Raw genomic sequence first — 25,840 nt, 5'->3', positions numbered from 1 at the left:
ATGAACACAATTGCATTTTATCAATGGTAATTTGAATGCATATGATGGGATGAGATCCTGAGGCCCATTGCCATGCCATTCATCCTCTACCATCACTTCCTATGTCAGCATGATAATGCATGACCCCATGTCATAAGGATCTTTACACAATACCTGGAAGCTGAAAACGCCCCAGTTCTTCCATGGACTGCATACTCACCAGACATGTCACCACCCATCTATGCGAAGGAGATGTGTTGCGCTGCATGAGGCAAATGGTGGTCACACCAAATATGGAATGGTTTACTGATCCACGCCCCTTTGATTTTATGGTAGCTGTGACCAACATATGCATATCTGTATTTCCAGTCATTTAAAATCCATAGATTAGGGTTTAATGAATTAATTTCAATTGACTGATTTACTTATGAACTGTAACTCAGTAAAATCCTTGAAATTGTTGCGTTTTATATTTTTGTTCAGTGTATAATGAGATTCAATAGGCTACATCTGTCGGTGCTGCCTCCTCAGAAAATGTCATGTAGGTGAGACTGTCCTGTGAATGTCCAGCAAAATCATCCTGTTGTCCCTACATTTTAATATTTTAAATGTGGTCACCCTAGGCCCTTTACACAGAAAAAGAGAACACTTACAATTGGACAATAGATCTACTAACAGGGCTGAGCTTGCTTTATGCAGCATCGCATCATGAACACAGATATCTGGGATTCAGAAGTTATTCATACAGTATGTCATCACTTTTATGTTGATTTGATTCATTCCAGTCAATAATTTGTAGGGTAACTATAGGCTCCCTTATTCAACCTAACATATCTCTCTTACCCTCAGTTTCATTCTCTGATACTATCTTGGTTTTCTCTATTTCTGTCTGTCTCTTGCACTCTCATATCATCAAACTCTAGCTTAATCATATCCAATCTTGTCAATCATGTATTCATTTGAAATTCAATGCTTTATTGAACTCCTTCCCTGCCTTGTTTTCAGTGGGGTTTTTTTAATTTTTATGTTTTTGTATGAAAAAAAAATATAGGATGAGCCATGACAATAATACAGTATTAAAGTGACAAGTGTTCAATGACTATGTACACAGGGCAGCAGTCTAACGCGCAGGGTAGAGTTCAGTGTCTAAGGTTCAGGGCAGGGTACCGGGCGGAGGCTAGCTAGTGATTAATGTTTAACAGTCAGATGGCCTGTAGATAGAAGCTGTTTCTCAGTCTCTTGGTCCCAGCTTTGATGCACTTGTGTTGTCTTCGTATTTTAGATCAGGCCCAGTACCCTTGGTTGGGAACCACTATCTACATGGGGTACTTGAGAAGACTCATGAGACCATACACTTACTGGTAAAATGCACACGAGGGGGTACTTTAGGGGTACTCCTGTTGGAGAAAAATTCAGTTGGTGGTACAGTAACCGAAAAAGGTTTGAAATCACTGTTCTAGATCCTAGCAGGGTGAACAGGCTGTGCTTCAGGTGGTTGAAGTCCTTGATGATCTTCTTGGCCTTCCTGTGAAACCAGGTCCTGGAGATTTCCTGGCGGGCGGGCAGTGTGCACCTGGTGATGTGTTGGAACGCACCCCCCTTTGGGGAGCACTGCGGTTGCTGGCAATGCAGGCGGTTATACAGCCTGACCGAATGCGCTCAGTGGTGCATCTGTAGACTTTTGTGAGGGACTTAGTGGCCAAGCAGCATTTTTTTCAGCCTCCTGAGGGAGAGTAGGTAGTAGAGAGATACCATTATTTGTCATTTACACTTAGTAATTTAGCTACAACACCTACATTAAAATTTCTTCCACCAACAAGGATGGGATTCAAACCCACGCGTGCAGAGCACAATAGATTGGCAATCCATCGCCTTAACCACTCGGCCACCTCATCATGTATTTGTTAGGTTGTTTTTTGTTGTTTTTTTGCTCCAAGGGGTAAAAGATAACTTAAAATTAGGTACATGTTCAGGGTTTAATCAAAACTTTTTGAAATAATTTAACGACACCCTTTTGCTTCAATATACATTTATTTTTTTACAGTTTATAATTTTAAACATTTTAACCCGGCCCTTTTCTTGACCGCATGGGTAAAGTGTAGGGGGGATCTCCTTATCCTTTTATATCCTACATTAACTGGATATAATATTTGAGTCAACACTCTCTCTCAGCTCTAAGGCCGAAGGGATTTGGGGATAAGAAAATTATTGAAAGGGGAAGAAAAATACCCACATCAACTCTTGCTGAGTTACTCCTTCACCCCCTTTGACATCCCAATTGGCCACCTTTTGTTTACTCCTCTCCTCTCTTTCCCAATGAGGCATTAGCTTCACCCATCCTTGTCTCTAAAGCAGTGGTCCAGCTGTGGTCCATGACCAGGGCTAAATTGACTCCAATTCGCTAAAATCAAGCAATTGTTAAAATGGATTTGATAAACATTTAGCTAGATTTTTTTGTGTTTTATATAAAATATATTGGAAATAAACCAGTAACAAGGATATTCATGGGGAGCTGGTGTCGTCAGTAGGTCAGAGACACGAGTCTGACTCTGACCCCAATCCAACTGAAGGAAGAGGAAACCATACCTCACTCACATTTGCCACTGGAGCTATTTGTTAGAAATGAGAATGCAGCTTTGCATTTAATGTGCCTTGCTCAGTTGTACTAAAGGCAATTGTGTGTGTACATCAGAGCATATGATTGTGTTATTACATTTGTATGCAAATTAAAGCTGCCTTGTTCATTCATACATAGGATTCATTCCTTTTTTACAAATGCAAGCAGATAATTATTTCGTGGTGTAATGTTGCTAGAACACCATAAGGTAAAAAAAACATACTACTCATAGCATGTTTCAACAGCATTGAAACATGCTATGAGGAGTATGGTCAAGCTTCATGAAATGTATTGATTGTTGCTTGTGATTGTAAATCTATGACCTCCATTGTCCTGTCTGTATTGTATGATTGGTCCTTGCAATCTCGGTTCCATGGGACGACCCCATTGAAGTTGAAATAAAAAATGGTTACGGTTAGGTACCGTTATGATTAGGGTAACGGTAGGGGATGAGTTTGGGGTTTAGGGTAGGGACGTCCCAAGGATCTCGGATAAAACTAACCCCAAATGATTGGCCAGAACAGATAAGGACTTGCCCATGTATTAACCACTCCCCGCTCGCGCTTTCTTCACGTGATATTAAGACAGACGTTCCAAAGTTAAAAACAGACTTTGTTTATTTTTCAGGTCGCTGCTGAAAGGTGCACGGACTAGTTCTCTTTGCTCATCAGTTATCTCATGCTCTTGTCAGATTTATTGTGAAAGGAGTAGTAGTTATATATTACTTTAATAAAAATAAAGTGTCGAATTAATTTGATATTAATTTTGCTACTGCATTTCATATTTCGGGGGTATTATAGCTGACGTTATACAGCGCGAGCAAGCAAACCGAGGGTGAGGATGAACGTTCTCACAATTTTCGCCATGCATGTGCATAACATCAATGTATACTTTAGTTGCACATTTTGTTTGTTCACGCTGTTTTGCACGTTTCTGCTATTTGTTCTCGTGACAGATCAAACGTTGGGGATTGCTATTAAACGGTAAACAACCATTTCAAGACAGCGCCATGGCGACTGAAGGGGAGACATGGACCACCGTTCAAAAGCATGATGGTGAGTTAGTTGAATAGCATATGCACGAATGAATGTTTATTTCAAGGCAGTAAGTCGTTTGGCTTGAACGAGGAAAACATGTTTGCCCACTTCGCTATTGTCTCAAAGGGTTGGGTTGCAGTTCCAGCCACACTCCACCATGTGCTCTCCGTGCTCGAGCACTTGTACTAGCGAGACAGTTAGCAATGAAGCTAGATAGCAAGTTAGTTCGACGGCCAACTCACAAATTGCTGAACGACAAATTTGAGTATGTATAGTTTTTTTTAATGGACCCATTGTCTTGCTGGGCATATGTGAACACACACTAATATTTAACCCATTCGAAACTTGTGTTTTTGCAGTGTCCTAACTGGCTAGCCAGATACGTTAGCCTTTCGCCAATCAACATGCTGTAGTACACCGTTGCTGCGCAATCACTAGCAGTTATATACTGTACTGTCAAATGTTTAAATTACGGACATTTGCCGACACATTTATTTGTATTAAGTATTGTTTTGTGATTAACGTTGCTGCTTTCAAAAACACATTTCCTGTACCTCTTGTCTGGAATGTCCATAAACATTGATGCAACAGTGCTTTCATTTTTGCCCAATGATTAAAAACCAGATAGCAATCTCGGTAATTTGATGAAATGCTAAATACCCTGACAAACCCCTTTGTTTGCATAAGCATGCGGTCAAACGACGAACTCCATGTTCATGTTGTCAAACAACACCACGCCCCCTTACTAGAAGCGCAATCCGTTGCGTGCAATATCATTTTGTATTGGGCTTCTTGAAAAATACTTCAACAAACATCCGAATAACTTTTATGCATATTAGTTAAATACAACGTGTATGACATTGAACATCATTCATTATGTTGAATGGGACGGATTTGTAAATGAGCTCGACTCATCCTTTCTATCAGAACTACACAATGAAACCAAGATAATGTAAAGTGGCTGTTCCACTGGATGTCAGAAGGTGAATTCACCAATTTGTAAGTCGCTCTGGATAAGAGCGTCTGCTAAATGACTTAAATGTAAATGTAAAATAATATTAAATCAAATCAAATTTTATTTGTCACATACACATGGTTAGCAGATGTTAATGCGAGTGTAGCGAAATGCTTGTGCTTATAGTTCCAACAATGCAGTAATAACCAACAAGTAATCTAACTAACAATTCCAAAACTACTGTCTTATACACACAAGTGTAAGGGGATAAAGAATATGTACATAAAGATACATGAATGAGTGATGGTACAGAGCAGCATAGGCAAGATACAGTAGATGGTATCGAGTACAGTATATGCATATGAGATGAGTATGTAAACAAAGTGGCATAGTTAGTGGCTAGTGATACATGTATTACATAAAGATGCAGTAGATGATAGAGTACAGTATATACGTATACATATGAGATGAATAATGTAGGGTATGTAAACATTATATTAGTTGTTTAAAGTGGCTAGTGATATATTTTACATTTCCCATCAATTCCCATTATTAAAGTGGCTGGAGTTGAGTCAGTGTGTTGGCAGCAGCCACTCAATGTTAGTTTCAGGAAACACTGCGCATTTGGTGTGTAACTGAGAGTCTCCTCATTGAAAACATCAGAAGCTCTTCAAAGGTAAATGATTTTATTTATTTGGTTATCTGGTTTTTGTGAAAATGTTGCGTGCTAAATGCTACTCAAAATGCTATGCTAGCTTTGCATACTCTTACACAAATTAGTCAATTTCTATGGTTCAAAAGCATATTTTGAAAATCTGAGATGACAGTGTTGTTAAGAAAAGGCTAAGCTTGAGAGCAGACGCATTATTTTCATTTTATTTGCGATTTTCAGAAATCGTTAACGTTGCGTTATGCTAATGAGCCTGAGGCTTTAGTCACAAACCCGGATCCGGGATGGGGAGTTTCAAGAAGTTAAACATTCTTGAAAATGTAAGTGTCTTACACCCTTCAAAAGATTAAAATCTTGGTAATCAAACTACGTTTTCCAATTTAAAATGGCTATTACAGAGAACAAATACCATGCTTTTGTTTGAGAAGAGCAATCAACAACGAACATTTTTCACCATGACAGTTTTTACACATTCACATCTGAAGGTAAAATTATGACTTACATTCTGATATCTTGCTCTTATTTCTCTTCCTGAGGGTCCCAGTGATCAGATGAAGTGCCGTTTTCTTTGATAAAATCCATTTTTATAGCCTAAATCTAAACATTTTGTAAACCGTTTGTGCCTTGAATTCCATCTCTATCAATTTTTTACAGAGCATTCGACGTGATTACACACCGTAAACAATCGTTTATCTAGTCATGGTTGGTTTCAGTGCATTCCTCTGGATGTTTGCAACACAGCCAAACGTCATTGTTTTTTTTTTTTTGCGGGGAGTATTGACCGAAGTGAACTGATTTGAAGACAGCGAGCAATGACAACCTTACGCACCAATAATTTTAGCGAAGCTTAATTGATTGACTATATTTCTGCCCAATGACCACGGATCTTATTGAAATATAGCTGGGTAGATAGCCAATGAGCTGAGGTAAACGCCAGTATGTAATGGTTTTGGGTTGGACCACAATTCCTTGTTTGTAATCGCACGTGCAGGGAACTCCATTCTCGCCTTGACGATCAGAGGAGTTGCTGTAAGGCTTTTTATGCGCAGCTTTATTTCGGAAAGTTGTAGTTTCAACGATTTCATTGAAGATATTATGGTGAATAAATCAGGAAAAGTGAAGACAGTCTAAAGTGAAAGTGAGATTTTTTGTTTGAGGAATCTTGGAGTGTTATGATTGAAACGAACTGAGGAGCTGTTTCTGCAAGGACAGGATGTACTTCTGGACGGGTAAGTGCTAATGCCGTTTTATGAAATATATATATAAAAAAAAAATATATATAAATATATATATATTTATATATATATAAAAATATATATTTTTTTATAATGAAATGTATATATATATTATATATATATATATATTATATAGAAGAAAAAAATATTTTTTGCAATGAAATGTGTTGGTTTGTGTGTGTGTGTTGGTTTGTTTGGATATATATATATATATATGAATGGAGTAGAACAGCAAACACACATGGCCACTGCGCCTGCTACTCCTCTCCATTTCCATATGAAATAGCCATTGGGTGTTGTTCAGGAGAGGCCAGGACCACAACAATGGCCGGAATTGAATGGAACAGCACTTCACCTTCGTGACTGTTCCCTCTGCTCTATACAATACATATCTGTTTATTTTATGTGATGATAAAAGGCTCATACAATATAAATATTTTTTAAATGTTTTCTTTCACAGTGATAGCGACACCGACTGGGAGCACCCGGTGCAAAGCTGCCCGTTCTACCTCTGCCCCCAGTGGTGTTCATATGCCACAGTTCATTACTGCAGGCATGACTGTGCCTCAGGGCCAAAAGGGCACAGCATGGAGGAGTTGTTGTGTTCTGTGTCGCATGAAATGCACCACTTGTTCAGTTTGCCTCTGCTTTACGTCAGAAAGAGACTGCTATGGGACATGGCACAGGCAGCAAAATATTGTGACGAGGACTTCCGAAGGGTGTACTTTTTTTCGAATATTGTTTTAAACTTTTTGTGTGTGTGTGTGTTAGAATTGCTTTTTGATATGTTGTATATAGTTATTTGCACTGCTGTATATAGTTGTAGGTCATTTCACCAATTCGGCCACTTAGGTACATTTGGGCAACTTGTGTGGGACACCTGGGTGGCTTCATGCTAAATGTCATGTAGCTCACCCATTCCTGAAGTTATCAGTCTTGAGACTTTGCACACCTACAGTTGCCCTCTTGTGTTATCCATCCAAATTATCTCCAGCATCCTATCTGTGTGGCTATTCTAGTACATGTGAAAGATGATACTACAACAATAAAAAACATATGCTCTTTCTCTTCCACTTATATTCTCCTACATTCAATTAACATTTCCACAAACTTCAGAATGTTTCCATTCAAATGATACCAAGAATATGCATATCCTTGCCTCTAGGGCTGAGCTACAGGCAGTTAGATTAGGGTATGTCTTCAGGCGGAAATTGAGAACAAAGGCTTGCAGCCATAACAGGTTAATAATATCCTCTTAGAGATCGGGCTACTTTTTTCAACATTCTGTTAAAAATCGCGCAACATTTCAACGTCCTGCTACTCATGCCAGGAATATAGTATATGCATATGATTAGTATGTGTGCATAGAAAACACTCTGACACTCACACATTCTAGAACTGGTTCAATGGTGTGTGTGTGTCTGTGACTATAACAGAACGAGTTCCGTGGTCAAAATCGCCAGAAAACCTGGTCACTAAATCGACGGAGAAAAAATCAATCCGTCAGTCCATGTATTGTCTATTGGAAGGAAAAATACTTCAGGCTGAGAATACAGTTCCTATAGCTTCCACACGATGTCGCCAGTGTTGTGATTTCGATTCAACTAAATCGTTGGTCATCTGAGTAATAGCCACATCCGGTTGTCAAGTCCACAGCTGTAAACAATGGAACCGGAAAAGTTGACTACGTTTCCCAAACTTCTGCCTATTGAATACAGATCGCTCCTTGATCAAGTTGATCGTTTATTAACATTTAGTAATACCTAAAGTTGGATAACAGAAGTAGTTTGAAGTATTTTGTCAAAGTTTATAGGCAACTTTTTTTAATTTAAAAAATAACGTCGCGTTTAAAAAATGTGTTTTTACTGGATCTGACGGTCTTCATAAATTGACATTTTGGGTACACAAGACCGATTTAATCGAGAGAAAAAAAGACCCAATTGTGATGTTTATGGGACATATAGGAGTGCCAACAAAGAATCTCGTCAAAGGTAATGAATGTTTTATATTTTATTTCTGCGTTTTGTGTAGCGCCGGCTACGCTAATTCCTTTGTTTACGTCCCCTTCTGGTATTTCGGCGTGTTGCCTGCTATCAGATAATAGCTACTCATGCTTTCGCCGAAAAGCATTTTACAAATCTGACTCGTTGGCTAGATTCACAACGAGTGTAGCTTGAATTGACTACCCTGCATGTGAATTTTAATGAACGTTTGAGTTTTAACGAGTGCTATTAGCATTTGGCGTAGCGCATTTGCATTTATTGTTGGCAGGGGGTGCGGTTGCGTCCCGGGTGGGCCAGACAGGTTAACTACAACCTAAAACTTCTTACCTTGGAATATTGAAGTCTCATGTTAAAAGGAACCATCAGCTTTCATATGTTCTCATGTTCTGAGCAAGGAACTTAAACGTTAGCTTTTTTACATGGCACATATTGCACTTTTACTTCTCCAATACTTTGTTTTTGCATTATTTAAACCAAATTGAACATGTTTCATTATTTATGAGGCTAAATAGATTTTTATTGATGTATTATATTAAGTTAAAATAAGTGTTCATTCAGTATTTGTAATTGTCATTATTACAAATAAATAAATAAAAATTGTCCGATTTTTAATCGGTATCTGCTTTTTTTTGTCCGCCAATAATCGGTATCGGCGTTGAAAAATCCTAATCGGTTGATCTCTACTATGATCTCTCTATACCTGGTCAAACAACTCTGGATGGCAGTATGTACCCTTTCAGTTTGTTTGCCAACTCGTAATAGTAGAAGAAAATTGACTACTTCAAAATGGAGATGGCCTCAATCATGCCGTCTGTGTGCTCACAGACACCATAATGGGACATATACAAAGATGATTCTGTTTGCCACATACAACTGGGAAAAAAATATATTTGAACGGCCCTCCAACTGGTAGATACAAGTGGGGAAACTAGTCGATCATCCTTCAGCTCCAAGTGGGAGGGTTAATTTACCATTTCAAGTCGTAAATACCAGTTGGATGCATTTGCACACTTTGAACTCATTGAGAAACACCCAATTTGGCTAATGGCCAACAAGCTGTGTCAACCATAAACTAAAAGTACAGCTATCAGGTTTGTAAACAAATTATAGTGTTCATAAACCGTATGAATAGATTGCATTAAAAATATTTTGTAGTTGCATTTATCAAGGTAATTTCCTTAGTAGGTGACGTCACAGGTCGCCATGCGGGAGAAGTCTGACTTCAGAGACGATAAATAAGTTTCCCACAAGGAATTACTAGTTGGAGGGCCTTTCAAATGTTTTTTCCCCCGCAGTCTTATGTGGTAAAGAATGATGAGTATCATCTTTATATGTCCCATTATCGCACAGGCAGCGCCAGTGAGGCAATCTCCATTTTGAAGTAGTACTTTTCCTTCTCTACTACTTCTATGTGTTGGCCAAAAAAAACTGCAAGGGTGTGTACTGTCAGTATGTTGCCTTAATACCTCTTCAAACAAGGTTAGTGATTTAATGCCACCTATATTTATGGAATGTTTGCTCACGTGTGTAATTCATTGGCTGATGACCTGGATGGAATCGTGTGATCCTTCCTTCACCGATGGGAAGGCCCACCCAATTGGCCCACCCAGTTCACCATTTAAAATGGTGGAAGCCCTCAAGGGCAATGTACATTCCGAATTGTGTTTTATCTATCTGGAGTCCTATCTAACTCTGGTGGGAAATTCTCACTTCCCACTTGGTTACTAATGCAGCAATCAAGCCTTACAAGATTAGTGACGTGGGCATGTATAGCTCGCTATATGGACCAATATAAATACTTGATGTAAGGCAGGTGCTTAACCTATTGATACTCCCCATCCTGGATCCGGGAGCGTAATCATCGACTGACACTAATTAGCATAACGCAACAGACATAAATATTACTAGAAAATATTCCTATTCATGAAAATCACAAGTGAAATATATTGAGACACATCTTAGCCTTTTGTTAATCACCCTGTCATCTCAGATCTTCAAAATATGCTTTACAGCCAAAGCAAGACAAGCATTTGTGTAAGTTTATCGATTAGCCTAGCATAGCATTCTGTCCAGCTAGCAGCAGGTAACTTGGTCACGGAAATCATAAAAGCAATCAAATTAAATTGTTTACCTTTGAGCTTCAGGTGTGTTCACACACGAGACTCCCAGTTAGATAGCCAATGTTCCTTTTTTTCCAAAAATATTATTTTTGTAGGCGGAATACCTCCGTTTGTTCTTCACGTTTGGCTAAGAAATCGACCGGAAATTGAGGTCACGGAAACGCCAAAAATATTAAAAATTAGCTCCATAATATCGACAGAAGCATGGCAAACGTTGTTTATAATCAATCCTCAAGGTGTTTTTCAAATATCTATTCGATAATATATCCACCGGGACAATTGGTTTTTCAGTAGGATCGATTGGAAAAATGGCTACCTCTGTATTTTACGCGAGAATCACTCAGAGCCATCAGCTGACCACTTACACAATGTAGCCGCTTACGGGTATTCTTCAACATAAATGGGTAAAACTACGTCACAATGCTGTAGACACCTTGGGGAATACGTAGAAAAAGTAATCTGGTTGATAGCCCATTCACTGCTCAATAGGGACGCATTGGAACGCAGAGCTTTCAAAACATGAGTCACTTCCGGATTGGATTTTTCTCAGGCTTTCGCCTGCAATATCAGTTCTGTTATACTCAGACAATATTTTTACAGTTTTGGAAACTTTAGTGTTCTCTATCCTAAGCGGTCAATTATATGCATATTCTAGCATCTTGTCCTGACAAAATATCCCGTTTACTTTGGGTACGTTATTTTTCCAAAAATGAAAATACTGCCCCCAAGTCACAACAGGTTTTAATGTACTAATGTGAAATGGGTGCCCTTTTTTTTATTTATAGTTTATAGATTATGGTTTGGAGATCGGGTTGCAATTGTGTCATTTGTTGAAGTATTACTAAAACCAACCTACAATTCCTACTTGGAATTTCTGATAAGGATTCAAATAATGATTACAATTCAGTGAAAATATTTTATTCATGAACATTAAATCCAACAAGTGTTAAGCATAATTAAAGCCAGGGTTTCATTCTAGTGTCACGTGTGAAAATACTCAAGTTATTGCCATTTGTAAAGTACATGCATTGGAATTTCTCCAACAACAAAAAAAGTGTTGCTTAGCAATTAGTGTTGAAAGTCATTTTGGTTTCCTTTTTTTTTACATTCATAATGACATTTAAAAAATGGAAATGACTATGAAATAATACAATTTTGTATATTACTTGCTTTTTATTTAACTAGTGTTATTTTTAATTCCTCCATCTCATCTCTGCAGGCAGTAGCAATCAAACAGCCAGACAACATTCTCTGTGCACCCCATACTGTACTGTCTTTAGTCCTCCTATATAGCTAGGCATGCTGCAGAGCTGTCTGACAATCATTTTACTAGTTCTTCAAAGTAGATCGGGCATACTTTTATGAACTGTCTTTATCCCTCTCTTGGTTGTGTTCTTCTCTCATGCGGTCTGTGTGTGTCTAACATAGCAGGCATAAACGTGTATTAATCTCGGTCCGAGCCTGGAAAAATGGGCGCAATGGATTATGGTCATTGCAGTTAATTACCACATTGTTGTACTGAACTAGGCTGATTTTTATTTTATTTTCTTATGAAAAACTACAACTCCCTTCAGCCCAGTGTCCCACATAGGCCTTGGCATGATTTCTCTCCTGCAGGAATCGGCATGCTGGGCTCATGAATAAAAACTAAATGGAATTCAAGTAATTGAAACGAATTTGTCCAATTAGTTGTTTAATAACTGATTTTTTGTTGTTGGGGTTAATCACTCAGATCTACTGAAAATATTTTAAGAAAACACCCCCTCCCCTTTCCCACATGTAAGACAAGAAAGTGCACTTTAATGGTACACTCTATAGTGTTGCTCTTCCATATGAGCTCTATTGGCCCAAGTCTACTCGAGGAAGGCCTGTCGCGCTTGGTTAAACAGCTCAGCTGCTGTGGCGGTAACACTCCCTGTCAAAGACGCCTTTGTGTGGGTTGGAGTAAAAACCCTTCCGCAAACAGGCCTATGTGGGTCTATTGAGTTCAACACAACTGTCAGTGAAATTATTTCACCCTTGAAATGCTGTAACGTCTACACCACCGCTTACATATAGCCTAGCAGCAACTGGAACAAATTGCATTTGAATTATTAGTAGTATACTTGCTTGTTGACATTCTGAAAATATACTTGCTTTGTCATGTCTTTATTTTATGATTATCTGACGCAAGTGTGGAACGTAACCCAGCTTTTGAATGGAGCAGCAACCTGCCTATCGAGTATTAATGTGATAGGCTGCTGAAATAGTGTTATTTTAGCAGCATTGTAGGGTACTACCTGTCAGCAGAACATGTATATAGACAGGCTGAAAAGTAAAGCATACTGGAGCGTGCACTACACTGAAACGGCCGCTTAATTTCAAATGAGGACCGAAGACAAACCCAGCTGGGAAAAGATATAGCCTGTCCGAAATGGCACCATATTCCCTATCACCCTATGCTATTTGGTATGCAGCTTAAGTCTAAGCAAAAGACACTGAGCCTCATTGGCTCTTTTTAGTGCCAACGATTATCTACTCTCAATGTGTCAATTAAAGGAGGCCAAAACAAAACTTAAAAAAAGCCTAATTCAATAATATATCTAATTGGAAATCGTCCAATATCTTCCTTTTTAAGCCCAGTCAACTTGTCTGTCTGGATAATCCTCTGTTTGTCCACCCCTTACTGACAGTTGGACCCCCCCTCCTCAGGACAGAACCATCAACCAACCACACCCCTCCCTCTCCCTCCTTAACCCAATTTGTAAAAACACAGATAAGTCTGTCTCGGATCAGGACCAGACTGGTTGTTCGTGTTCAGCAGGGCACATCGAATAAATGCATTTAGCAACACAAATTAATTTGTGCTGTGGGTCCAGGTAGTAGCGTCTCCCCCTTTTTCACCGGTTTGAAAGCAAATTCTCCACACTGAACACGGCCATGTCGGACGGCAGTTTTGGACTGCATTTCATCATGTGAAGGCCCCCTCCCTTGCCTTGTCTTTAGGGTTGCAAGACTTTGGTAACTTAACCAAAATCCTCAGGTTTTCTAGAAATCCTGGTTGGAGGATTCCTGGATTTCTTGCCTATTCCTTCCTGATTCTGTTAATCTTCCAACCAGTTTACGGAATCTTGAAAAAGCTTACGGAATTTTTCAAACCTACTTTAAGCCCATTACCACGCTGACTCCAATCTTTTTGGCTGTAAGTGACCTTACTGAACTGCCACTATCACCTCACACACAGCAGCCATTACAACTGTGGATCTGGGTCAATTCTCCCAGCTCCACTGACCCCCAAGGCCCCAGCCTCTCACCACATCCAAGCCAGTGCTAAGTGTAAACAGTGTACACACAAGGGATGTGACAAATGAACAATTTTGCTTAACCTTTAAACTGCACATTTTTTACATGTTTTTTTTTCTGTTAAAATTTGAAGAAAAAAATCTTAAAATCCAATGTAAATTCACAATGCAAAATAATGGTCCTGTTACACATGTAGGACCGCTATGGCCGGGCAATGAAGTTATATCTATCGCAGTCATATACCCTTGAAAGCAACTTGGCTACTACAAGTGTACACTGGATTTTTAACGACGACACGAAACCTTATCTGGAGATAGTTTCGAAGCGCCACTGAACGGGTATTTTAATTGTCTGTAAAGGAATGCTGCTTCTGAAAGGAATGCCGTCCACTAGGCGACCAGAACTGTCAATCAAATAATTTTGAGCTGCCTGCTCGCAGACCACTCTTGCCTAAAAAAAAGTACTTTAAAGTTAGTTAAATACTGTGACTTACCAAGACATTTAGTAGAAAGATGAGTCGATTCATAGCGGAAAAGGTTCTGAAGCACTATACGAGCGACTTTTTAATTGTAAATTATTATTTTTTTCATCTTTATTTAACCAGGTAGGCTAGTTGAGAACATGTTCTCATTTGCAACTGCGACCTGGCCAAGATAAAGCATAGCAGTGTGAACAGACAACAGTTACACATGGAGTAAACAATTAACAAGTCAATAACACAGTAGAAAAAAAGAGTCTATATACATTGTGTGCAAAAGGCATGAGGTAGGCGAATAATTACAATTTTGCAGATTAACACTGGAGTGAAATGATCAGATATTGGTGTGCAAAAGAGCAGAAAAGTAAATAAATATAAACAGTATGGGGATGAGGTAGGTAAAATTGGGTGGGCTATTTACCGATAAGACTATGTACAGCTGCAGCGATCGGTTAGCTGCTCAGATAGCAGATGTTTGAAGTTGGTGAGGGAGATAAGTCTCCAACTTCATCGATATTTGCAATTCGTTCCAGTCACAGGCAGCAAGAGAACTGGAACGAAAGGCAGCCAAATGAGGTGTTGGCTTTAGGGATGATCAGTGAGATACACCTGCTGGAGCGCGTGCTACGGGTGGGTGTTGCCATCGTGACCAGTGAACTGAGATAAGGCGGAGCTTTACCTAGCATGGACTTGTAGATGACCTGGAGCCAGTGGGTCTGGCGACGAATATGTAGCGAGGGCCAGCCGACTCGAGCATACAGGTCGCAGTGGTGGGTGTTAAGGTGCTTTAATAACGAAACGGGCGACACTGTAATAAACTGCATCCAGTTTGCTGAGTAGAGTATTGGAAGCTATTTTGTAGATGACATCGTCGAGGATCGGTAGGATAGTCAGTTTTACTAGGGTAAGTTTGGCGGCGTGAGTGAAGGAGGCTTTGTTTGCGGAATAGAAAGCCGACTCTAGATTTGATTTTAGATTGGAGATGTTTGTTCAGTTTGTCTCAGTTGTTGAAGCCTGTAAATATGTGTATGAGTCGTGTTTGCTGAAAATAAACACAGTTGACAGTGAGTACTTTTTTTTTGCTAAGTTTATATTTTAATCTTTAACTAGGCAAGTCGGTTGAGAACATTCTTATTTACAATGACTGCCTACCGGGGAACAGTGGGTTAACTGCCTTGTAAAGGGGCAGAATTACTTCTTTTTTTTTACCATGTCCGCTGGGGATTTGATCCAGCAACCTTTCAGTTACTGGCCCAACGCTCTAACCACCTAGGCTACAGCAGGTCGGTGTACTAGGCCTATCAAAAGCTGTATTTCCTGGCTTGCAATGTCTTGCAATGTCAGTAAAGCGCAGGGCCTATCACCAATGAGTAGGCTAGGATATTCTATACGCTATAGACTGAACACACGCTCGCAACATTAGTGTAGAGAGAGGGCAGGCGAACTTGCTGCAATGTGATTTAACATTTTGTGGGGAGGGGACGATGACAATTTCAGTTAGAGATCCCAGTTTCATTCAAAAGTTCACACACAGGCCAACTGAATACCGTTTACAGTTATAGTGGGAGTTAATCTCACGATTACCCATGTAGCCTACTGGCTACTAATACAGGAATGCAAGGGGTTGTTTTTGACAGCAAAGTTCCCTGCTGACTTGGATCAAGCCCAAAGCTTTTAGGAGGATCTGCTGTCTGCCCTGCTGTTTAGTGTTTTATTTTTATTCTGGTTAATTTACTAAGGTTACTGTAATACTGTTACGAGGAGTGATTGAGAGAAAATGAGTTTCAGACTGGGGGGGTAGCCTATGAGCTAGTAATATTATTGTCTGAGTGCTGGTGGGGAAGTCTGCATTAAATACAGAGTGCAGAATGGACCTGTCTGATTTGCATCAGTCATCGCCATGCAGGAACTTGCCACTCCCATTTTTTGAATCCACAAATTGCAATACAGTCGGCGGATTCAAACATTTATTTCAAAGGACACTTATGGCTACAGAAAGCACTTCCACATACAGCTAAGCTGCCTATGATAGACACTTGTTTAAAAAAAAAGTAAAACAAACCATACTGAAGTAGAAAAACTAGTTTCTAGCACGTTCAGTTGCCTATACAGTCAGTGACAACCCACATGGCCTCAGACCACAGATCACTGCATTATAAATGTCAAAAGGCATGTGGCCAGTACTAGCTAATTAGAGGTATAAAGTTACCTTTGCTTGTTAGGTAGCACATTTTGTTTTTCGGGTTTGCAATGTTTGACTTGGCAGAACCCTATTTTCCTCTCTGCTCTCTTCCTTTTCTTCCTGTTTCCAATTGGCCAGGCCTGTTTTTGGCTGGTTGACATTGGTCTTTCCCTAATTTACTGCTCTGGCATGTGCCTATTTGAAGGGAGTTGGAGGAGGTCGAGAGACTTGGTCAGTTGTTTACAGGCCCAGGGAGTGGTTCTGACCAATGGTAGGCCGGCTCATGCTTGTGCTTAGAATCAGAGAGCGAGGTCTCTTCTTGTGTATGTGCATTCTGTACAGCAATCTGTTACAGCTTTTACACCCTGTTGGAATTCTCTTCACTTGTTCCATGTACTGACTGCTAGCTAATTTGAATGATTGACGTACCAGTGGGGTACTGGCTCATACAGCCCTTCTAGGAGAGTAGGCACACAGGCTTTGTCCCAATGTGCACTACTTTTAAACCGGGCCCACTGGGCTCAGAAGTAGTGCAATATCTAGGGACCAGGGTGCCATTTTGGATTTAGGCACACACAGCACTCATGGCCAGTAAAAGTAGTTTGGCTGGTGCTAGCTCCACTCCAGTCTCCAGACAGTGCTGGATCTGCTCTGTGGTTGGGCCACCCTCCTTGTCCCTGTAATCTATAGGGCCATACCTCCTCTTAGGGCTCTCCGGTGGGCTTTGTAGGAGGGCTCTGGGGTATTCGTTACACCCTTAGAATTCCTGCTCCTCTTGAGGGGTCATTTGACTGGCTGGGCCCAACACTGCCATATGTAGTCAGACCCATGCAGAGGATTAGCGACAAGGAGGATTGAAAAAGCCCCCACGTCAGCATCCCCCCCCCCATATGCCCTTTGCTTGCCCCCACCACTACTAGGGCTCCACTTCATTTGTTATTGTTCCCACAGGATGCTTACAGTACACTGGGACTTGTCCTTTTCCCTGGCTCCATACACATGAGGGAATTATATTTTTTGTTAATCCTTTAACAGTCTTAACTAGCTACTGCACCTGTGGTCTGAATGGCTGGTGAGTGCAGGAGAGTGTGTGTCTGTCAGTGTGGCTCGTGTTGTGTGGTCCATGTCCATAATAAACTGGGATTAGTGGGTTTCCCTGGTGTTGTAAGGGCAGAGGCCTTTGAGTCTTCTGTGTGCACAGGCTACCATGTGCCTGCTAAAAGGGTCGCCGCACAACTGTTTAATATTTGGAAGTTGGCCAACTATGCCGGGGTAGTCCTGGTATAGTAAGGCAGTGTGTCTTACTGTGATTGGCATAATGCATGTAATTATCTCGTTCTCCTGGTCTGTTATTGTAGCTCAAAGGTGTTTCGAGACTTAGGTGTAGACTATTAGGTGCGTTTTGGTTTGCATATGTTGTGTACGTGTGGACTAGCCTCTGTAAATCACCTTATTAAGCTATGTAGTGTGAGCAGCCACCAGCTGGTAACGTCCCACGGGGCCTGAGCATGCTCTGCTGTTTGAGCTGACGTGTTGTTGATGTTAGAGCTGGAGAGATTGAAGCGCTATCGTTGACCAAACCATTGGCTAGTCGTTTATCACTAGAATGCAAACCCTTTAAAAACAGATAGGACTGATGGGTTTTGCTTAACAGACCAATATTGATCAGAACTGACCTCCGTTCACCCCATTCTTGAGTTGAACTGATAAAATAAGGCTTTATCGTAAAATAGGGAGGCGGCTCGACACTTGACAGAGGAAGGTAACGGCCTAGTCTAAAGCTGGACTGTTTACCATTAAGACACCTTTTTATGATTCTGGCTTCATAGGTCTAAGCAGTTTGGTTAGTAAAGCTCTTAAACTTTGTAGGGCCCCATTCGATCATGCAGTTGATAACATTGCATAATTTTGTTAAAGCAGCAATCAGCAGTTTAAACAACAAAGACCTCCCTGCCACTGTTGGACTAAAGCTGGGGGATGGGCTGGAGAAATGTAACCACTCTCAAATGTATAGACCGAGCTATCAATGCAAGGACTAGTTTTTAATCATGTTTTGAGGCTATACAGTGTTTGTTTACGAACATTGGAGAAAAACAAGCGCATGTTTTGGATTCTGATGGGAAAGGACAGTTCAACTAAGATCATGAGGCATTTATAGGTTATATTCTTCAAGATTCAATGGTTACTTGTAATTAATTTAAAGTCACACAATTTGACTTCAGCACATATACAGCACATAAAAATAGACGCGGGCAAAGTTTTGACATGGCAGAACCGTGTCCGATGTGAAGCACTTTGTGGTTGTTGGTTTAAAAGGTGTAAAATGCAGAAATTGCTCCGCTACGGTATACTGGGGTATTTGGAAATAACCACAGGATGGTTTTTCAATTCAATTTAAACTATTTGTTCAAAGTTTCTCTGTAAATGATCATATTTGTAGCTACGTTAAACACATGCAGTCAACTAGGAGATAAGATCACGTTCTTCATTTCACCTGTCACATTATTTTACATTATGAAGCTTACTGTTGAGCCAGTCATGTGTTTGTTTGCCAGTAACACGATGGGAGAAAGCGGCAGTAGGTGAGTCCAACTGTGTATTGACAGGTGGCCAGTAACCGGAAGGTCATTGCTTCAAATCGCAGAGCCGACTAGGTGAAAATTCTGTGCCCTTGAGCAAGCCACTTTACCAAAATTGGTTGTGTAAGTCACTCTGGATAAGAGTGTCTGCTAAATGCCTAAAATGTCAATTTTCTGAGTTAGTTCATATTAAGAAATCAGCCAATTGAAATAAATTAATTCGGCCCTAATCTATCAATTTCACATGACTTGGAATAGTTGGTCACAGATGCCTTTTAAAAAATAAAATGGGCCTCAGGATCTCGTCAGTATTTTTGTGCATTCAAATGGATAAAATGCTACTGTGTTCGTTGTCCATAGCATGTCTGCCAATACCATAACCTCACAGCCATCATGGGGCACTCTGTTCACAATGTTGACATGAGCAAACTGCTTGCCCACTCGAAGCCATACATATGGTCTGTGGTTGTATGGCCATTGGAGGCAGCTTATGGTAGAGAAATGAACATTAAATTATCTGGCAACAACTCTGGTAGACATTCCTGCAGTCAACATCTGTGGCATTGTGTTTGTGTTAACTGCACATTTTAGTGGCCTTTTGTCCCAGCACAAGGTGCACCTGTGTAATGATCATGCAGTTTCTGCAGCTTCTTGATGCCACACCTATCAGGTGGATGGATTATCTTGGCAGAGGAGAAATGCTCACTTTCAGGGATGTAAACAAATGTGTGCAAAAAATGAGTAGATTTCATGCATATGCAACATTTCTGTGATCTTTTATTTCTTGAAACATGGGACCAACACTTTACATTTGCATTTATTTGCTTCAGCGGATTAAGTTAATTTTTTTTTGCTTCAATACAGTGATCAGGGGAGTGCGACTTTTTTCCTTCACAGAAAAATGCATTGGTGCAACACATTCGGCAGAAAATTTTCATCGGATAACAGAAGTGCAATGCTATTTGGCTGGCAGCCACAATTTTTCATAGTAAGCTCATATACTTAAGGTCTTCTTTTCTAATGTTTATCCTAGAAAGAATGTAGCCAGCTACATTTCCTAATGTTTAGCTTAAATGTATTTTACCTGAGAAAAGTAGGCTACACCGAAAATTAGAGGAGAAAAGTAGCTACACAGTCGGAGCTCTTTTCTCAGTGAAGTGCAACTGAAGCACAAAATTAGTCTTGAGACCGAGCAGAAATGACATTACCCCCCTCTTCTCCCCAATTTCGTGATATCCAAATTGATAGTTGATCGTCTCTTTGCTAGAGGCGGAGTTATGCGTCCTCTGAAACATGACCCGCCCAAGCACCGCTGTTTCTTAACACTGCTCGCTTAACCCGGAAGCCAGCCACACCATTCAACTGACGGGCGCAGTCAGCATGCAGGCGCCTGTCCTGCCACAAGGAGTTGCTAGAATGCGATGAGTCAAGGAAATTCCCCGGCCAAACTCTCCCCTAACCCGGGGCTCCCGGTCAAGGGCGGCACCTCAGAAGTGCCTCAGGAGTGTAGCAAGATGTTTTTTTTGGTTTGTTATCTGTGGCTGAATTATTAAGGAAGACGGGGCATCAGTGTTAGCTTTCTGCCGTGTTTGAGAAATCTGTATAGATGCTACTAGCTTCATTTCCTTGCGTTTTTTCTCTCCTCTCAGTTCTCTGCCCATCTGCCACCACTCTTCTCCGAGCAGAGCAGGTAGGCCTGTTTCCTTTGCGACTCCAGAGTTCACACAGACACAGCGTGTACACATGCTGCTCCAGAGCCAGTACTGTTCTTCCTTCAGACAAGCATGCGTCAATGTTTTTCAATGTCTCTCATTCACATTCGCTTGTAAGTTTCCAAACGTACTAAAAATGACAGCCTACTACCTATATATGTATACCTTTTATAAGTTAGATTGCTTGTCTTTGCAGTTTGTTTATTTTCGTTTGTGCTTGTTAGCATATTTAGCTAGCAGCCCCCATGGAAACTAAAACTCACATTTCTATGTGAATTTGGTCAGGTTGCCCAAAAGGTTATTGCAGTTTTAAGCTATTCTCAAAGGTTAACATGTGTCCTGTCCATTAAAAAGCCACCAGTCTCAATTTACACTAGACATTGTCCACGGTGCCAAAATAACGTTGCAGGTATGAGAGAATAAGTTATCTGTAAGGGAAATGAGTCTCTTTTGAACATCGAGTTGTGAATATTTTCCTTGACTGACTGGCTCTCTCTCTGTAATCCTTTCGTTATCTCATGACTGACTGGACACGTTTCTCATACTTGGGGATTCTGCTTGTGTAATTTGTGGTAGAAGTGCTGGCAGTTGACATTCAAATAGTTGTCATGTTTCCACAGACCTCTAAATCTTCTGAATATCCATCTCCATAATTTGCAACACTGAATGTAGGCTACAGAACCAAATGTATACCTCCTGTTGTCAAAGGTGTATTCTTGTCTTTGTTTCCCTCTGGCCACTGGAAGAACTGCACAAATTGTTTAATAAAAAAAATATATAATATGCAGACATGTATTTAAGCCAACCAGGGTTCAGTCCTGCCGATTCAACGTTATTAATATTTACATGTAATTGATTAAACTCCATACTGCACCTTTTAAACTCACTGCCTGTCCTTTATCCAATTGCAGGGGTGTTATCCTTCGGCGATGTGGACCATCCCTATTGCGATGAGGACGAGGCTGCGCTCGAGGCGGAGGTGAACGGCAACTGGACGCCACAGGAGAAGGCGCTCCACGAGGCACGGCTCAAGGCCAAGGCCAAGCGGCGTGTGCGCAAATCGTCATCCCGCAGCGAGTCGCTCTCTGAGTCGCTGTCGGGTGAGCTGGCCGACGGCGACTCCTACAGCTCCAAGGGCAAGGTGCCCGTCCCCAACGACCGCAAGTCCAGGACAGGCAAGGGCCGTGGCCTGCCCAAGAAAGGTATGTGCTAATAATGCTAATAACCTTTGAGATGGAAGATTAAATGGGGCCTGCCTTTGAAAGGTCTGTGCTAGGCTAACTATGCTAATAATGGTTAAGATGGAAGTAATTTACTCTAAGCCCTGGTGGTCTCGTGCTAGTTTTGGTCTAGGGCCATAACAGTTTGTTTAGGATTGAAGTCTGGTAAACTGATCATAGAGCAGTAATCTCCCTGGGTTCACAAAACCCATATTCTAAACGTGCCTATAGTGCTAACTGACTAGCACTGGTGTTGATGTGGTCCTTACACTACAGGTGGAGCAGGGGGTAAAGGTGTGTGGGGAGCAGCCGGGATGGTGTACGAGGTAGAGGAACCAGATGTCAAGGACCCCAACTACGACGAGGTTGCACAGGTGAGGTGTACGTGTGTGAACAACATGAGCGCTCTCCAACCCCAACCTATACATTAGAGCCTCTGCACGCACCCCTCTTCTCCTTTACACCAGTGTCCCACGTTGTTACGACAACAGTTGCTTAGATGAGGGGTCTACTATGGGCCGGGTTCTTTCGGTCTGAGCGTTGTTGCTTATTTTTTAAAATATTTTTTACTTTAAACACATCAGTTAAAAGTGGATGTCACAGGCTTTGTTTGCTATCCCGTGTAGTGGGAAAGTGCCTCCAAGGCTAATGTTTAAGAGAACCTAGAAAAAGAACGATGCAAATTGCAGTTTGGCCTTGAGTGCCGCTGTTTCAGAAACAGTACTGGAGCAGTTGTCCTGTGGCAGCAGATAACTAGGACAGAGTTGGTGACACTGGAGCGCAGCTCTACTGACCTCTAAAAGCATATAGCCCTATGGGTCTGCCCCTGGTCAAAAGTAGTGCACTATATAGGGAATAGGATGCTATTTGGACGCAACATTCTCTTGAGACACACAGGTCTGCTCTCCAGTATATCCCAGTAGTAGTGTGTCTGGGATCCCCACTAGCTAGGTGGTATGTGTCGTAAGGGAGTGGTTAGGGTCACATGGATCCTGTTTGATCCATGGGTCCTCCTCCCTTCCTGGAAGTAATCGCTCATCAATCACAGCTGGGTCTGTGGAAGTTAAATGGTGTGATCAAATTCAATCAAGTTAGATCAATGGTTACTTTAAGGGAGTTGCAGAATATTTTAAAGTATTCCAACAATACCAGAACAGGTCATTGGTGCAGTCTGAACATTTGTGGTTATTCTTAAAGGTCAAGTATACTTCTGAAACCGGGAGGGGAAAACAGGAAAGTGAGTCAGTGTATTGGGGAATGGCTGAAACCCTCCCTCCCTCTAGTGATATTTTCCCCTCTTTTCAACGCAGGTCAAAACAATAGAGGTCTCACACTCCGCTCTAGTTTCCTGAAGCCCTGCTCACTGAGGAAGTTTGCTTTCTCTTGAATCAGCCAAAGGAACTCATCTGCTCGTGTTTAGAAAAACCTTTCACCAGAGCGACTGGGGTGTTAATATTAGAAGTTTTAGAAGTACACTGTGTATGTCGGCAGTACTTGGCACAGAACTGCTGTCTGCTGTTACGTTTGCCATATCCCAGCCATTCAGCCTAAATATGATGGCAGTTATTGACCCCTGCAATATACATTAAAGGCCCAGTGCAGTCAGTGATTTTCTTCCTGTGTTTTACATAGATTTTGACCCAAGGTTGGAATAGTACTGTGAAATTGTACAAATTATGAATTTGCCCTTTTTTAGTTTAAAAACTGTTTGAAAAGACCACCTGACATTTCTGCCTGTTTTGGTGGGAGGGAGTTTTGGCCTTCCATGGTGATGTCACTATGTAGTAAATTAGTTTTCGCCTCACCACTTGGACAGACCTAGCAGAATTCTTGCTTGAAAAATTGCTCTTTGCTAAGAAGCCATTTTATTTATTTTTTGACCATTAATTGAAAACAGTCACAGTAAGGTACTTCATTGTTACCCAGAAATGGTTTGATATTGAAATAACAGCTGCATTGGACTTAACTTCTTGAAACTCCCCATCCCGGATCTGGGATCGTGACTAAAGCCTCAGGCTCATTAGCATAACGCAACGTTAACGATTTCTGAAAATCGCAAATAAAATGAAAATAATGCGCCTGCTCTCAAGCTTAGCCTTTTCTTAACAACACTGTCATCTCAGATTTTCAAAATGTGCTTTTGAACCATAGCAATTGACTAATTTGTGTAAGAGTATGCTAAGCTAGCTTAGCATTTTGAGTAGCATTTAGCACGCAACATTTTCACAAAAACCAGAACCAAATAAATAAAATCATTTACCTTTGAAGAGCTTCGGATGTTTTCAATGACGAGACTCTCAGTTACATACCAAATGCGCAGTTTTTCCTGAAAGCGTCTGTGTGTAGGAGAAATCGCTCCGTTTTGTACATCACATTTGGCTACCGAAACGGAAAATTCAGTCACCTACAACGTCAAACTTTTTCCGAATTACCCATAATATCGAAAACATGGCAAACGCTGTTTGGAATCAATCCTCAAGGTGTTTTTTCACATATCTCTTCATTGATATATCGTTCGTGGAAGCCTGCATTCTTGTCTAAATTCCATGGAAAAATACTTGCAGCTGACTTTTGCGCACCAATTTCGGCGCAGGACACCGGGCGGACACCTGGTAAATGTGGTCTCTTATGGTCAATCTTCCAATGATATGCCTACAAATATGTCACAATGCTGCAGACACCTTGGGGAAACGACAGAAAGGGCAGACTTACTCCTCTCGCATTCACAGCCACATAAGGAGACAATGGAAACAGAGCCTCAAAAATCCTGCTCATTTCCTGGATGCCGTCTCATCTTGGTTTTGCCTGAAGCTCACGTTCTAGGGCACGCACAGAAAATATCTTTGCAGTTCTGGAAATGTCAGTGTTTTCTTTCCAAAGCTACCAATTATATGCATAGTCGAGCATCTTTTTGTGACAAAATATCTTGTTTAAAACGGGAGCGTTTTTCATCCAAAAATGATATAGCGCCCCCAGAGTTTCAACAGGTTAACAAATGCATCAGTAGCATTTCAGAATTACAGGCTAATCCTGCCTAATGAGCGGGCCGGCCATGTCATTAGATGGCTATTCCTGACCTATAATGTCTGTTTCATTTTGAAGGGAGACACTGTGTACGCAACAGTTGTTCCAGAGGTGGACGAGAGGGAACTGGAGAAGACCGTCAACCCCATCGTACGGGAGTACTTTGAGCACGGGGACACAAAAGAGGTCCAAGTAAGTGTTTGATGTTGTACTAAAGAGAGGAAGAGGTTGGTTATTTGAAGAGGCCTTTAGGTGATGGTACATCCATTTTTGTTTACTGTTTTGTCTCTACCACGCAGAGTTCCGACATATCATTTTACTTCAAGTTAACTGTCTTTGTGCGTGTTTCTCTTTCTGTGTGTGTACCCTACCCCCTCTTCCACTCCCAGATGCTGCTGAAGGAGCTGAACCTGGGCCACCACAAGTACGAGTTCTCCAGCCTGGCAGTGTCCCTGTCTCTAGAAGGGAAGGCCAGCCACCGGGAGCTCACCTCCAGGCTGCTCCGTGACCTGGTCGGCAAGGTGCTCTCAGAGTCCGACATGGCCCGCGCCTTCGACAAAATCCTCAAAGAGCTTCCCGATCTTATGCTGGACACGCCAGAGGCTCCACAGGTACTGGATTGGGGGAAAATATATTGTCTTCGTCACAAATGGCACTTTATTCCCTATTTAGTACACTACTTTTGACCAGGGACCAAGGGTCTCTGGTCTGAAGTAGTGCACTATATAAGGAATAAATAGGGTGGCA

General features: G+C 41.1%; 1 protein-coding gene across 1 annotated transcript in view; it reads left to right on the top strand.

Annotated features, from left to right (window-relative positions):
• The first annotated feature begins 3,199 nt into the window (after positions 1-3,199).
• The window catches only part of LOC135506710 (programmed cell death protein 4-like), a 35,661-nt gene continuing 13,020 nt past the window's right edge, over positions 3,200-25,840 (top strand). Inside the window, exons 1-6 of the mRNA XM_064926049.1 lie at positions 3,200-3,430; positions 3,552-3,651; positions 21,761-22,051; positions 22,346-22,443; positions 25,172-25,285; positions 25,483-25,704. Of these exons, the coding sequence (XP_064782121.1) occupies positions 3,606-3,651; positions 21,761-22,051; positions 22,346-22,443; positions 25,172-25,285; positions 25,483-25,704 (771 nt within the window). The 5' untranslated portion in view covers positions 3,200-3,430; positions 3,552-3,605. The remainder of the gene's footprint in view (positions 3,431-3,551; positions 3,652-21,760; positions 22,052-22,345; positions 22,444-25,171; positions 25,286-25,482; positions 25,705-25,840) is intronic.

This window comes from Oncorhynchus masou, chromosome 20, assembly GCF_036934945.1.
Source record: "Oncorhynchus masou masou isolate Uvic2021 chromosome 20, UVic_Omas_1.1, whole genome shotgun sequence".
Classification (NCBI taxonomy): domain Eukaryota; kingdom Metazoa; phylum Chordata; class Actinopteri; order Salmoniformes; family Salmonidae; genus Oncorhynchus; species Oncorhynchus masou.
Note: the sequence above shows the minus strand (reverse complement) of the source record. Positions and strands in the feature narration are given on the sequence as shown.